General features: G+C 42.3%; 1 protein-coding gene across 2 annotated transcripts; it reads left to right on the top strand.

Moving 5' to 3' along the window:
* Positions 1-391: 391 nt before the first annotated feature.
* On the top strand, positions 392-13,996 carry LOC309392825 (vomeronasal type-2 receptor 26-like). Of its 2 annotated transcripts, none has more exons than XM_081954300.1 (4): positions 392-443; positions 3,620-3,832; positions 7,951-8,849; positions 13,877-13,996. In XM_081954300.1, the coding sequence occupies exons 3-4, from the start codon at positions 8,067-8,069 to the stop codon at positions 13,892-13,894; spliced, it is 801 nt and encodes a 266-aa protein (XP_081810426.1). In that variant the 5' UTR covers positions 392-443; positions 3,620-3,832; positions 7,951-8,066; the 3' UTR covers positions 13,895-13,996. The 2 variants fall into 2 exon arrangements, with proteins under 2 accessions (XP_081810426.1, XP_081810425.1); XM_081954299.1 differs by having other exon boundaries at positions 5,835-8,849.
* The last annotated feature ends 532 nt before the right edge of the window (positions 13,997-14,528 follow it).

Genomic DNA, 14,528 nt, shown 5'->3' with positions numbered 1-14,528 from the left:
TCCCTCCCTCCCCCCTCTCTTTCTTTCCCTCTGAGGGAAGCAACCAACACCTCCCCCCCAATAAAATATTACTCCCAGAAAGGCTCCTTCCACATTCCTGCCAGATAAAGATAATAAGACAATGAGCCTATAGAAAGTTTAGCTTCACAAGCAGGGAATGATCCAAACCCTTTTAGAAACACAAAGCCCAAAACTTCAAAACTTCAAAAACATAGAACCATATAAGAATCCTACCTTTTGTCCAGTTTGTTGTTCAGTTGACCCAGAAACAAACTGCTGAATGTCACTTTGCAAACTTCCTTTTGAGCAGCTTTTCCATTTAAAGTTTGCAGCATTAAAACTTGTGGACTTCAACTCCCAGAATTCCACAGCCAGGCATGCTCAGTTCTGATTTAAAGTGACAGCATTTGTTTTTCTCCTTTGCTGAATTTACCGAGTAAAAAGTGAGTTTCCTTCTTTCTTTTTCTTTCTCTTTCTTTCTCCCTTCTCTTCTCCCTCCCTCCCTCTCTCCCTCTCCCTCTTAGTTTTTAAAATCTCTTTTCCCTTGCCTGAACCGGCAGGGAAAAGGGGCTTTAAAAAAACAGCTTCTGATGAAGGTTGAGGGGGGGGGGGGCATGTCCAGGCCACCATTACTACCGGTCTGGTCCGGTATGCCAGATTTTCACTATTACTTCTTGCGGACCGGGAGGAACCCACCCCTGATTTAGACATTGACCACTGCTAACTTTAAAATGGGTTGTGTGCAGTTTGAAATACATTTCTGTATACTTTGGTTTGCGATTAGCATTGCTGAACTTTGCCTTCATACTTGAAGACATGGGAGACCCTGTGACCATCTAGCCAACAGATTCCCTGCAGGGATCTTAGTCAAAGCTTCTCTGATTGATGGCTGCTCAATCTTTTCATGAAGACAATCAGAAGAGGAGACTGAAAGTTCATTCACTAGTTCAGCTCTAAAACTGCTCCATCTTGTAGGATGTTTTTCTTGTCATTCAGCCAGAGAATCTCCTTTCTTGTAACCAAGTCCATTTTCCCATGTCTGACACTCTGGAATATTTGTGAGCAGATCTTAAGTTTGTGTGTAACTTTTTCAGTTCCTAGAAGATCATCTTTTCGCCAATTTTGAGATTGCCTTAGTTGGAAAAGCAGATCCAGATTTCCAGCTCTTACTTTTTCCTCAAGGTGGCTCCTTTGACCTCTCCCTTGGCTTCTTTACCCTTCCCTAAACCTGACCCACATTTTGTGCAAATTCTCCTCCAAGTGTGGTGCCTGCAAGGGGACCTGGTCCTTGAGTTGGGCTCTCCCCACATCCGAACGTTCACTTCCTGGGATTCTTATGGCTGCATTTGCCTTTTTTCCATTTCATTTTCATATATACTCTCTTTTAAATAACTTTTATTATTATTTTCTCGATGTAAAATAGAGAAATAAGAACAATTAGGAAAGGGGGGAGAGAATAGAGTGTGGAAAAGAAGAAGGAACAGAAAAGCAGAGACTTCCAACTTTTTTTGAGGCAGTAAATTACGTAAGATTATAATGTCAATTTATTTCTTGTAGAAACATAATAAATTCTAGACAGTTCTATAACAGCTACCTACTTAGTCACCAAAACCCAAGTCAGAATAGTATTTTCATCTCTTTCAATCAGAAAGTCCAGAAACGGTTTCCAAGCATAAACAACGCTACTTACATTCTCTTACTTAATCAATGTTGTTCACTTTGCCATCTCTGCCAATTTCATCAGTTTCTCCATCCATTCTTCCATTGTGGGAATTGACACCTCGTTCCATTTTTGAGTGCATAAAATTCTCCCTGCAGTCAGCATATATGATAACAGAGTTCCATTTCCCCCCAATTCCTTATCCAATAGTCCTAAAGGAAAAACTTAGGGATTCCATTGTATTTTAAGAATCTTCAGGATTGAATCATATAATCTGATCCCCATATTTCTTTGCCTTGTCACAAGTCATCCACATATGATAAAATGTATCTTTCTTTTAATTACATTTCTAACAAACATTTAAACATTTATACCAAGGATTTTTCATAAATATTCTTGTCACGTTTTATCTCCCATCCTTCTTCCAGTTCATCATTAATGAAATTATCATCCAGTTAATTATATAATTATCTAATAAATCATTATCATCCAATTTTAATCACCAATTTATTATGAATGACCAGTAGAGATGTATAATTATATCATAAAAAGTGCCAATGAAACCTTAACAATAAACCTACGGTATAGCTCTCATCCATCTGTCCTTAGATAAGATAACATAGTTTGTCAAGTCCAAATTGTTAAACATCAGATATTTTTGTACTGGATTTCATTTGTGCATCTCTCGCTATTCAGAAATCGTAAATATTTTCTTTCTGGAAGAGGGGAATTTTCTGAAAATGATCTAAGCAGCTTTGTTTAAGAGTTGATGCATCTCTTGCAACATAAAACCATGATTTACCCATTCAATCTATTAAATAATATATTGAATGATAGATGATCAAGGGGTAATTGTTGTTCATATCTCCTTAGTTCTATGAGGAACATTGAAAATTATTTGAATAGTTTTTAAGACGGTCTTATCTCACCATCCAGCATTCACTTAAATACCTTCCTAATCATGAAGGTATGAAGAAGTTAATGTCCCAAAGTTGCTTTTTCACAAGTACTTGTTGGAAGAAATGACTTTTTTCTTGTAGTTGCTGGTGGGATCTCTCTTCACAGTCTGGTTTGTGGCAGTGTCCTTCAGAAGACTGTTCACCTTGGCTTTGTAGTCATCTGTGTTCAGATGCATAGTCATCCATCCAGACAAAAATTGAGCAACATGGTATATGCAATACAATGCAGTGAGCACATGTACATTGGAGAAACAAAACAACCACTTCATAAATGCATGGCACAACATAGGAGAACAAACCCATCAGGACAAGATTCAGAAGTCCGTCTGCATTTAAAAGACAATGGCCACTCTTTTGAAGACAGCAAAGTCCACATTTTGGACAGAGAGGACTGCTGGCTTGAAAAAGGGGCCAAAGGGGCCATCAATGTCAAAACTATGCCCCCAGACTTGAAGCATTCCCATAATCTAGTAACCAAGTGTAAGGATAAGTGGAATGACCTTGGGGATGGGGGAAGAGATGCTGAGAGGGAAGGGGAAGCCCTCAGCTGCTTAACAGACAGAGAAAGAATTTGTGCTTTCAGACTTTTAATATTCTGTTAATGTACTTACAAAAATTAGAATTAACTTCTTTGGTCATGTTTCCGGTTTGTTTACCTGGATGAAATTTAGTCTCACAACTTTCTTCTAAACATGCTTACTAGCAGTCATCCTGTTTTTTTGCCAAGGAATTTATGAATAATTTCTTTAGTGGTTTGTTTGTTTGGTTGTTTTATGACTATTCTGGAAAATATTTTCTCAATTATTTTTTATCAATATATAATTAAGAAATTTTTGCTGAATATTTGTTTTTCACTTTTGAAGATAGTGGTAACCCTTGTTTTCCCAAGAGTTGCTTGTAAATTAGACAACTATAGAAGAAAGATTCAAATATGAAAAGAACGCGTGGAAGAAGAAACCAAGTTTTCTGCTTTTAAAATTTCCGGATGTTTCCATTTTAGATTCATACCTTTCTGGCAAAGGACGTGTTTTGCAATTTTTCCCCCTGGAAACTGTACTTGGACCAAAATGGAGATGTAGCAGCAGATCTGACCATCGAGAGTTGGGTGGTTCACCGCTGGATGGATTACACCAAAGAGATCCTGGGGAGATTTGAAAGACAGAGAGTGATTGTCAACCAAGATGATATTCCGCGACTAAAGTTGCTCAACACAGTGGGTGAAATATTGACACCTTTTCACTGTTTTCTAATGCTTTAGGAATCATTTCCAGTTGTCCAAGTCCAATCACTATGCTGGATGACCTTTACTCAGAACTGAATGTGAGGAATGACAGTTTTCTGAGACTGCTTAGGACGTTTCAGTAGGACTCAACAAAGTGTCCATTAGAAGCTATAATATGGAACAATGTTCCAAGCAATTCAGCCATGTCCAATATTCAAGTTTGGCTTAAGGTCCAGTGGGAAGTAAGATTTGGAATTAGAATTCCGCTTCTCCAAATTTATATGCAAATTTATATACTTTCAGTATATAAGCTATGGTAGCTTAAAAACAATGTATTGTATGTATAATGTCTCGTATAGTGTCCTGACCCAGAAAACTGAAGTAACAAAACCAGGGGTGGCGAACACGCGGCTCGCGAGCCGCATGCGGCTCCTGGCCAAAATAAATGAGGCTCTTTGCCTCTTATCATTATTTAGTATACTGTGGCTCGGATCGCGCACTCCCTTTCGGGAGCTGGGGAGGTGCTTTGCAGGCAGCTAGAACGGGCCGCCCGCAAAGGACTTCCCCAGACTTGCTTTGAGGAGCACGGGGCGACTGAGGCTAGTTGTGAAGCCCCAAAGCCCCCGCCGCCACCGGAAGAACTGCTGCCACCACCTCCTCCTCCTCCTCTAACAGGCAGCACTGCCGGATTTGCCGCCCGGCGCTGCGGCTGAGATGAAGCCGCCAAAGCTCCAGCCGGCATCTCCGCGCGTGGCAGCGGCACCTCCCATCCGCTCGGAGCAGCTGAGCTCAGTCAGCGCTGGGTTACCCCTGCCCCCTCCTCCTCCTCCGCCGTGCTTTTGAGGAGCCACGAGGCTGCAGGAGCCAGTAGGAACGCAGGGGGGGGAGGAGCAGGGGAAAAAAAGCCTCATGGCTCCTCAAAAGCACGGAGGAGGGGGAGGGGGCAGGGGTAACCCAGCGCTGAGCTCAGGAGCAAATCTGGTGATTCTGTTGGAGGAGGAGGAGGAGGAGGTAGCAGCAGTTATTCTGGTGGCAACTCGTACTCGTCGGCATCTTCAGCAGAAGCCCTGCCCACAATGAAGAAAGCAAAGATGGAGCAGATCCACGCAGATGACGTCGCTGCAACATGACTGGAGGAGGAATTCTGGGAGTTGAAGTCCACAAGTGTTAAAGCTGTCAGGTTTGAAGACCCCTGGGGGTTTTTTCCCCTAAAGGGTTAGGGGTGCAAGGGTCTTGTAACTTGACAGCTTTAAGAGTTGCATGCTTCAAATGCCAGAGTTTCTGAGCCAACATTTTGGTTGCTAAGCAGGAGCGTTGTTAAGTGATACTGATATTATATAACACTGGGTTGGCCACTCGCTCATTCGCTCTGGGTGAAGAGGAGGTTTTTCCCCAATGCCATCGCTCTGGACTTCATGAAGCAGCAAAGTCCTTGCCTGCCATGGGAGACGCCAGAGGCCAGTGGCAGGAACCAGGTGAAGGATCTGCATCTCTCAGAACATTTGGAACTACAGGCAGTCTTCCACTTACTAAAGTTCATTTAGTGATCGCTCAAAGTTACAACAGCACCCAATAACTCTTTTTCACACTTATGACCGTTACAGCACTCCCAAGGTCATGTGATCAAAATTCAGACACTTCTTAGCTGACTCATATTTATGACTCTTGCAGTGTCTGTGTCTGTGTGTGTTCATGTGATTCCCTTATGCGACCTTCTGACAAGCAAAGTCAGCGGGGAAGCCAGATTCACTTAGTAACTGTGCTACTAACTTAATAACAGCAGTGATTCACTTAACAACTGTGGCAAGAAAGGTTGTAAAAAGGGACAAAACTCACTTGCCAAATCTCTCACTTAGCAACATAAAATTTGGGCTCAACTGTGGTCACAAATCAGACATTTATATTTATCTAAGTGAAGACCAGAGGCTGCTTGGCTCCATTTCCCACGGATTCTTAGCCCTAACCCACTTTCTTTGCCATCCCTTCTGCTCAGTCTCGGCCTCAATCCAAATGTGTGGAAAGTTGTCATCCTGGATTTGCCAAGAGGACTCGAGAAGGAGAGCCAGTTTGCTGCTATGACTGCGTTCCTTGTCCGGAGGGGACCTTCTCCACTCAGGAAGGCGGGTGACACTGAGGAAAATGGGAGGCTTTGTGGAAGCAGATCCCTCCAGAACCTTTTCATGAAAGTACACGTTGAAGTTGTTTTTTCCCCCTTACCTAAAGAGAAGAATAGCCAAAAGATCTTGAAGGAGAGGCTAGGAAGAGGTAGAAGTTGTGGCAGATTGGGCAAGCTTTACCTTTGACAAGGAAAATCATTCTTCTGCTTGCGAGTTTGTCCTTCCCTGTTTATCTTTCCAGGAACTTTGAAACAGTAGGAATTCTTTAGCTCCATTGTTTTTCCTCATCTGAAGCAGATGTTGTCCCCAAAATTGCTGCAAAATAAGCCATATCAAGCAATCAATTTGCATTAAGGTCATCAACAACCACAAGCAGAAAGATCTTCTTGAAGGATCATGGAGGGAGGGATTTAGAGAAACAAAAGAAAACAAAGTTCTTACCATAAAACCAAGCAAAATGGTATCGTGAGAGGAGAGGGGTGAATTAAATAGACAGTTGTTGGAGGTAAAATGTTTTTCTCCATTGCTGTAATTGTCCAAGTTATGGACTAAAGGTGAAACACTAATATTCATTTTAACCTAGTTCTAATTCCTTGGTATCCTTGGTACTGGGCCTTCCACTTGTTGTTATCTCTCTCTCTCTTTTTCTTTTTGTTAAATAGTGAAATATGAACAACCACAAGCCCAACAAAAAACAAAATTAATTGTGGTTCAAACACAACAAAAAGTGTCCTAGATACACAGTTGTGATCCAATCGCAAGGAACCTAACAACAAAGATGTGAAAATGTAGAAATAATAAAAATAACCAAACTGCACAATCTTGATTGATATGGAACTAGTTCGGTGCTTGGACTTATCAGTAAATCTAGACAGCAGGGAAAGAAATCGCTTCATCTGCTCATCCTTAGAATATAAAGACTTTGCCAAAATACAGTCCGAGATTCTCCTCATGGATTATTTAAAGAATTAATCTTCCTCAAATTAGGATTATTTAAATGTACACAAGATTGTACCTCTTTGCTGGGCCCCAACTCAATTGAAACAAAACTCTTCATTAAATGACACATTTTAGAAATATAATTTATCATCTTCCAATTACATTAACTATTATACTTATTGCCAAAGTGTGTTGGAAGATTGGGCAAGCTGTACTACTGCCAGAGTAAACCTCTCTTCTTGACACATTGACCTCCGTAAGAACAACTTTGAAACTTGAGGAAATCTCTTAGGTCCACCACCTGGAAGGACTATGGGCCTCCCCTTGAGGAACTCTGAGAAGATGTTGCTGGCCCAAAATAAGGTGGTGTGGACAGTTATGGGGGTGCCTCATAACACCTATATTATATATGCTGCTCCCAGTAGCCATTTCAGATTATTTGTAGGTTTACCTTTCTTTACCGGCCAACGAGATTACACAGGATAGGAATCTTCTGGGACCAGCATATAAAGAAATGCCATCTGAAAGGATTTAGGACTTCCTCCTAGGAAGATTATCAGATTCATTATTTTCCTCTAGTAATGTAGATTTCTATGAAAGCTCCCTATTACACAGTAAGTGCTTTAGTTCCTATGACTTCCACCAATTCCATATACTTTAAACATATAATTTTTGGAAGATTGTATTTTCATTTTTTCCCATGGAATGATTAAGCAATCCATCTTGAAAAATGTCCCAGTTATCAGCTATTACCCAAAGAAGGTATTTTTGGAGAACAGTCAAAGGACAGAAGGGGAGAAGGAGAAATTTCCTAACAGTGAAGACAAGGAACCAGTGGAAGAGCTTCCCTTCAGAAATCATGGATGCTCCATCACTGGAGGTTTTTAAGAAGAGACTGGACATCCACTTGTCTGAGGTGGTATAGGTTCTCCTGCTTGAGCAGGGGGCTGGACGAAAAGACCTCCAAGGACCCTTCCAGCTCTATTCTATTATAATCAGTTCATAATTCTAATTCTAATCAGAATGTTAATGAAATATTTTTTTTCTCCTCAGATGCAGGAAAATGCACCAAGTGTCCAGATGATAAATATCCAAATTTGGACAGAGTCCAATGTATCCCCAAAGTTATAACCTACCTGTCTTATGAAGAACATCTGAGCATCGTCCTAATGTCTTTTGCTGTACTCTTGTTCCTAACCACAGGTCTTGTTTTAATCATCTTCATTAAATACAGAGAAACTCCCATTGTTAAAGCCAACAACCGGGACCTCTCCTACATCCTCCTGGTCTCCGTCCTGCTTTGTTTCTTGTCCTCTTCTCTCTTCATTGGTCAACCAAGGAAAGCCACCTGCCTTCTCCGACAAACGGTTTTCAGCATCATCTTCTCAGTTGCTGTTTCTTCTCTCTTGGCCAAAACCATCATGGTGGTGCTGGCTTTCCTAGCCACAAAACCAGGAAACCGAGTGAAGAGATGGTTGGGAAAGAGCTTGGCCAATTCCATCATCCTTTCTTCTTCTGCTGTCCAAATTATCATTTGCTCCATCTGGCTGGGAGTTTCTCCCCCCTTCCCTGACTCTGACCTCCACTCCCAGCCTGGAGAGATCATCCTGCAATGCAATGAAGGGGCCGTTGTCATGTTCTACGTCACCCTCAGCTACATGGGCTTCCTGGCTGTCATCTGCTTCACGGTGGCTTTCCTGGCCAGGAATCTGCCTGGGGCCTTCAACGAAGCCAAGCTGATCACCTTCAGCATGCTGGTCTTCTGCAGTGTCTGGGTGACTTTTGTTCCCACCTACCTGAGCACCAAAGGGAAATACATGGTGGCTGTTCAGGTCTTCTCCATCCTGGCCTCCAGTGCTGGTCTGCTGGGCTGCATCTTCATTCCCAAGTGCTACATTATCATTCTGAGGCCAGACTTGAACACAAAGGAGCACCTCACAGCCAGAACAAATGTAAAAACATGAGACATAATACCATGATATTTAAAGGGATTGTAAAATGTCCTTTCATTTGAAAGAACATATTATTTCCACTTAGATAGTATTCAGAAATTAAAAAAAATCATATCTACATGTTCCCAAATGGGAAATTGTTGAAAGACTGGAATTCTTGTATCTCCCTTCCTTTTCATCTCAATAAATCTTGCTAAAGAGAACTCTGTGAAAATCATTCAGAGAAATGTGTTGTTCAGCAACTGCTAATGAATTTGACACCTTTGAAGAAATCATTTGATCAAGTATTCATACTGACAGCAGCTAAAAGTGTATGCTTGAAAGAATGAAAGGAAAAATGGTAAAATGTGGGAGCCAAGCTCCAACTATGTTGTTTGACAATCTCCAGGAGAATCATTGACCATCCCACCAAGCCAGAGAAGGTGGGGGCCTCCAAGGCCTCTTGCTTAATTGTTCCCATCCAATGAGACCTAGTTAACTCACCTTCCCATAATTATTCCTGTCCTGTTAAAGAAGCTTCTCCATAAAATCCACCATCCTGTCTCCATTCTCTTATTGGGTGATAAGGACACTGTAAACAGCCGGTTCTTTTCCCCAATGCATGGGCCAGGTTGAGACTGGAGCCCAGAAGATGTGGGTGGAGAAACCCCACAGGAGAGTTAGACTGCATCCTGATGAGATTGGGCTCCTTGTAGCTGCACCAGGTGAATAGTTGCAAGCAGAAGATCGGCTGTGTCTCAAACTCCATCAGAGGAAAGAAAGAGGGCCTCTCTCTTTCTCTCAAGGTGGGAAGCCCAGCAGTGCAAACCTTGAAGGCCTGATCTGGGGGGTTCCCCTCAGTAATCTCAGGCTGTTTCCAGCCCCAGAAGCCCCGGAAATAAGCCCTTCAGAAGGACTTTGCTCCCGGCTCCCAGGAAGCGAGCAGAAGGGAGAAGAAAGGGAAAGTTCTGCTTACAAGATCCTGAACGTCCATGGAGACAAATTCCAATGGACTATTAGACAATCAAGGTAGTCCTCCACTTATGCCCACAATTTCTGTTTCTAAGCAAGGCAGTTATTAAGTAAGTTCTGCCTCATTTTACAACCTGTTTGCCACGGTTGTTAAGCAAATGAGCGTGGTCGTTAAGCAAATATTTGATTGATCCCACTTCCTTGTTGGCCTTTTGTGGAGGGTTGGAGGTTTCTTCTGAGTGGCTTCTCCAGAGCAGCAAAGGGAGGAAAAGACACACAAGTGGGAGGCTGCCAATCAGGATGACTCATTGCAGGGGATTCTTCCTCTTTCCTGGAACTGAGGAAGGAGGCAGGAAGTGGGAGAGGGGAAACAGCTCCTGGGTGCAAACACTGAGTCAATCTCCATGAAAGGATCCAGGAGGTCTCTTAATCTGTCCCTGGGGTGGCTTTCCTCAGCTTGGTCATTTCAGATAGGTTCAACTTCAACTCCCAGAATTCCCAGCAGAGCTTTGATTGCATCATCGTGGATGCTTCTGACCTATGGCCCATCCAGCCCTGGGCCTTCTTGGAACTGTTGTTGATGCACCTGCTGGATGATGGAACGGATAAAGAGGCTACTGGAGGCCATCCACTCTTGTATGATTTGCAGCCTGGATTCAGGCAAGACATGTGGATGTAAACCATGAGGATATCAACCCAAAGGAACCAAATTGTGGGGTTCCTATACTTTTAATCCAGTGTTTGTCATCTTTGGCAACTGAAATTTATTAATTATTTTTTTAATTTCTTGAATTAAACTGGAGTAGAAAGAAGAAAGAAAGATAAGTATAGAAAAAAGACTATTGTGCCACAAGACACAGACAGACAGACAGACAGACACACACACACACACTTCAGAAATTCTTCATATATGCAAGATATAAAATTTCATGCAGCAATTTCCGTAAAGGACACCCATAGTTATAATAGCCAAAGCCCAGTTGACATCTTTAAGTAACTGTTCAGAAGCTGCAAGGAACAGCAGGATTTCCTTGAGGAATCAGGCCCACAAATTTCCCCTTCCAAGGTTGGAGATCAAAAGGCAGAGAGGCCATTTCTGTGCTCTCTCCATCAGGATCCAGATAACTGAGGTGCCCTTAAAGAGGAGAGGGGCCTGGACAATGACTGGGAGCTACCGGTCCAAGTGAAAGTCCAAGGATCTGGTCACAATGTTGAGGTCCCCTTTTATTTTAGGTCTCCCAGGGCTGCAGCAGAAACAGACACAACATCAAAGGTTCGGTCTCTGGTCTACAAATGGAGCCGCACCAGTGTTGGCAAACACACCTGGGTCCCCCTTCTCGGAGGAAGGTGGCCTTATTGGTTGCCAAGCATGAATCATGAAGGATGCATGAATTAACATCTGGAGGCCACCAGATTGAGGCAGGCTGTTCTCATTCCTTATTCACAACTGATAGAGTCTCAACAGCCAAGAATCCACAAGTAGAAGGTCCCTGTCCACTAATTAATTAATTACTGGTCCTATTTTTAAAAAATGTGATAGCTTCAACCTCAGTGTGATGGTGAATTCCTTGAAGACACACAAATTGTTCCTTTATCTGAGGAAAGTATTCACTACATGGGGAACAGTCAAGTCTATCATATGTCTTTTTAGCTCCCCTTCTTGGTAAATGGATTTGCATCAAATCAAATCAAGTTTATTACAATCAAAGACCAGAACAAATAAAAACACTCAAGGAATATCCAGTTAAAAATTCTAGAATGAAATAATAAACCACAGATAAACTCTATATTAAAATCACAATTTGGCATCCAATCTGTTAGTTACACATGGCCTAATGATACCATCAGTCCTTAAACTGTGAGGCCCAAAGTCATTAAATACTAAAAGGCAAAGAAGTAGTAATGCAAAAGGGTTTCCTACATCAGTTGTGTAAAATAGCTATGGTGGATTCATCACGTATTTCCCATGCATCCCCAGTGCTGCTGTGGAGAATTGAGTCACTTTTGCTGTAACCACAGCAATGGTGGGTTTCGAAATTTTTTGGAACCTGCTCTGTGGGTGTGGCCTCCTTTGTGGGAGTGGCTTGCCAGCTATGTGACCTGGTGGGAGTGGGCTTTGCTTTCCCCTGAGTGCCCCAGGCATGGAAAGGGGTGGCAGTGCAACATGGGATATGTTCTGCCACCTTCCCAGGACTCAGAAGATAGAACCTGGAGGGGGATTTTGCAGATTTGCTTCCCTTCCCCAACACAAGGCTCCCCAGTTTCCTCCTCCCAAGAGGAGCTCCCCACTCAGCCGAGCAGAGTCCTGTCTGGCATCCCTGCAAGAGCCCCCTTGCCTGGCCTCTGCATGGGAAAGGGTGTCAGGGGAACATGGGATATGGGCTTCTGCATTCTTTCCTCACATGGAGTGAGGCAGCCTTGATTTCATCATCTCTTTACACTCATCTCTCTCTCTCTCTCTCTCTCTCTCTCTCTCTCTCTCTCTCTCTCTCTCTCTCTCTCTCTCACACACACACACACACACACACACACACACACACACACTTCTGAATTCCCAGGTCTCTGAAGATGGAAGTTGAATTTTGCAGATCAGCTTTCCATTTGCAACATGAGGGTCCTGAGCTCCCCTCCCCTCCCCTCCTTCAATGGGGTGAGAGCCAGCCTTGATTTCTCCATCTCTTTTCACTTGGCTTTCTCTAACATCTCCCTCTCCCTGTTTATGTTTGGATGTGATTTTTTTAAACTCTGCAAAGTTCTGGTAACTACTTTTTCAATAAAGTTGATTTTGTTCTTAGAAACTGGCCACACTATTGCATCAGCCTTTTTGTGTGATGCCTTTGAGCATTAACTTTCAAAACAAAGTAAATTTTGGTTCCAACTCAGCTGGCAGCTATTTCAGATCTGTGACATACTATGGCATTAATTGGCCCCCGGAGTTTTATCTGTATGTAAACAAATCTCAGATTTATTTTTTCTTCAGCCATAGGTGCCGTGTATTCCCTCTGGGGCCAGTTTCAAGCATGGAGATCCCAAACCTCTCAATTTTTTGGTGACTGGTTGAATTCCATCTCTGCCCCTGTTATTATGAATCACATGGGGATTATTTCCCTTTCATTTCCCTCCAGAGAATTTCCCAACAACCTTTGAGTCCAAGAACTGGTTGAATTCTCCAGGGATCCCTCCTGAGAGGGAGAATTATGATAAAAGTTTCAGCTCTGCTCTTTGGCCGAATCCTCCAGGGGAGACTTTGGGCAGAGAAATATGGAGTTTGAAGACAGGCAGGGTCTGTGCTCTTGAATGTATGTCTCTCTCCTTTCCAGGTGAAGCTGAGTGTTTCTCTGTATTTCAATCAGAAAAGCAAGTGGATCATATTCCACCTTGTGAGAGTCCTTTGAATTCTTCAAATTATTCTTTAGAAAAAGAAAGGATTCATTGATTCATGCCATGAATTATGGACCTCCTGCTTCAGCTTCTGATGCTGCTGGTGTCCAATTCAATCTCTGGGAAACTGAGAATGAAATGCCCGCTGAGTTCGGAGAACCAGGATAGAAACAATCCATGGAGCTTTTATAGACCAGGAGACCATCTCATCAGTTTAGTCATCAGTGGAGAGGAAAGATTGCATATAAAGTTGCTTTTCAATGTGGCTCCTTCTGTTCAATTGATTTCCCATGATCTGTAAGTCATTCAGGGTAATGGAATTGCACTCCATTCATTCTAACACTCTCTTTCTTTTCTGTTTTTAATTTTTCATTTATTCCTATATTTGGGGATATGTCTAATTTCCTGAATGATTTTGATTTCCATGGCTTCTCTCTTTTGTCTGATTTTGTGAAAGAGACTCAAATCCAAAAATGGGTCTCAAGAAAAGCTGAAAGGGCTGCAGATTATTTTCCTCTACAACTAGTGGAACCAGTTGTAGTTGCCATACGGCAGCCAAATTCCATATTTATATAACTGATCATTAGTTTTGGATCAATGTTGGCTTACAGCTCAGTAGGCTTCTGGAGGATTATATATATTTTTTAAAGTATTTGTTGTTGCTGTTGATTATAATCACTTTTTTTTTACAATAGGGATGTTTACGGTTTTGAATATGGCCTATTATTCATTCTCAACATACAAACGGTCAACAAGAATTCCCAGCTCCTGCACAATCTCACACTGGGCTACAACATCCATGACAACTATATGAGCACTTTCCGCACTTCAGATGCCCTGCTGGACATTCTCTCCACTGGAGAAGCCAATGTCCCCAACTACGGCTGTGGAAGGAAGGAGAACCTTCTGGCTCTCCTTGATGGAGCTAGAAGGAGCATCTCCATCCAGATGTCAACATTAGGAGGCACCTACAAAGTCCCACAGGTTTGTGTGTGTTTTTCTCCATCTGGTAAAGTGAGGGGTGGGTGGTGGTGGGTGAGCAATAGATGCAATCATGTCTTCTCCATGGAATCCAAGAGCTGCTTTTCTCCATATTAGCAAAAATGTCAATATTTTACCACATTATGTTCATGTTGAGATTAATCATAAAAGGCCTGAAGTGCAAGTAATACATTCCCTGGAGAAGACATTCTACCAACTATTTAACTGATCAAAAAATTTCCCTGATTGTTGGGGTCTCTATTGGCATTTTCATTTTCACATATACAATAATGCCTTTCCTATCCAGTCGGATTGAAGTTGGCAATAGTAGCATTTTATCTATCTAAAATGTGGAATAAAAATGAG

Source organism: Natrix helvetica (assembly GCF_964273705.1).
Source record: "Natrix helvetica genome assembly, chromosome: 5".
In the NCBI taxonomy this organism is placed as follows: domain Eukaryota; kingdom Metazoa; phylum Chordata; class Lepidosauria; order Squamata; family Natricidae; genus Natrix; species Natrix helvetica.
The sequence above is the reverse complement of the archived record's forward strand: the minus strand, read 5'-3'. Positions and strand labels throughout refer to the sequence as shown.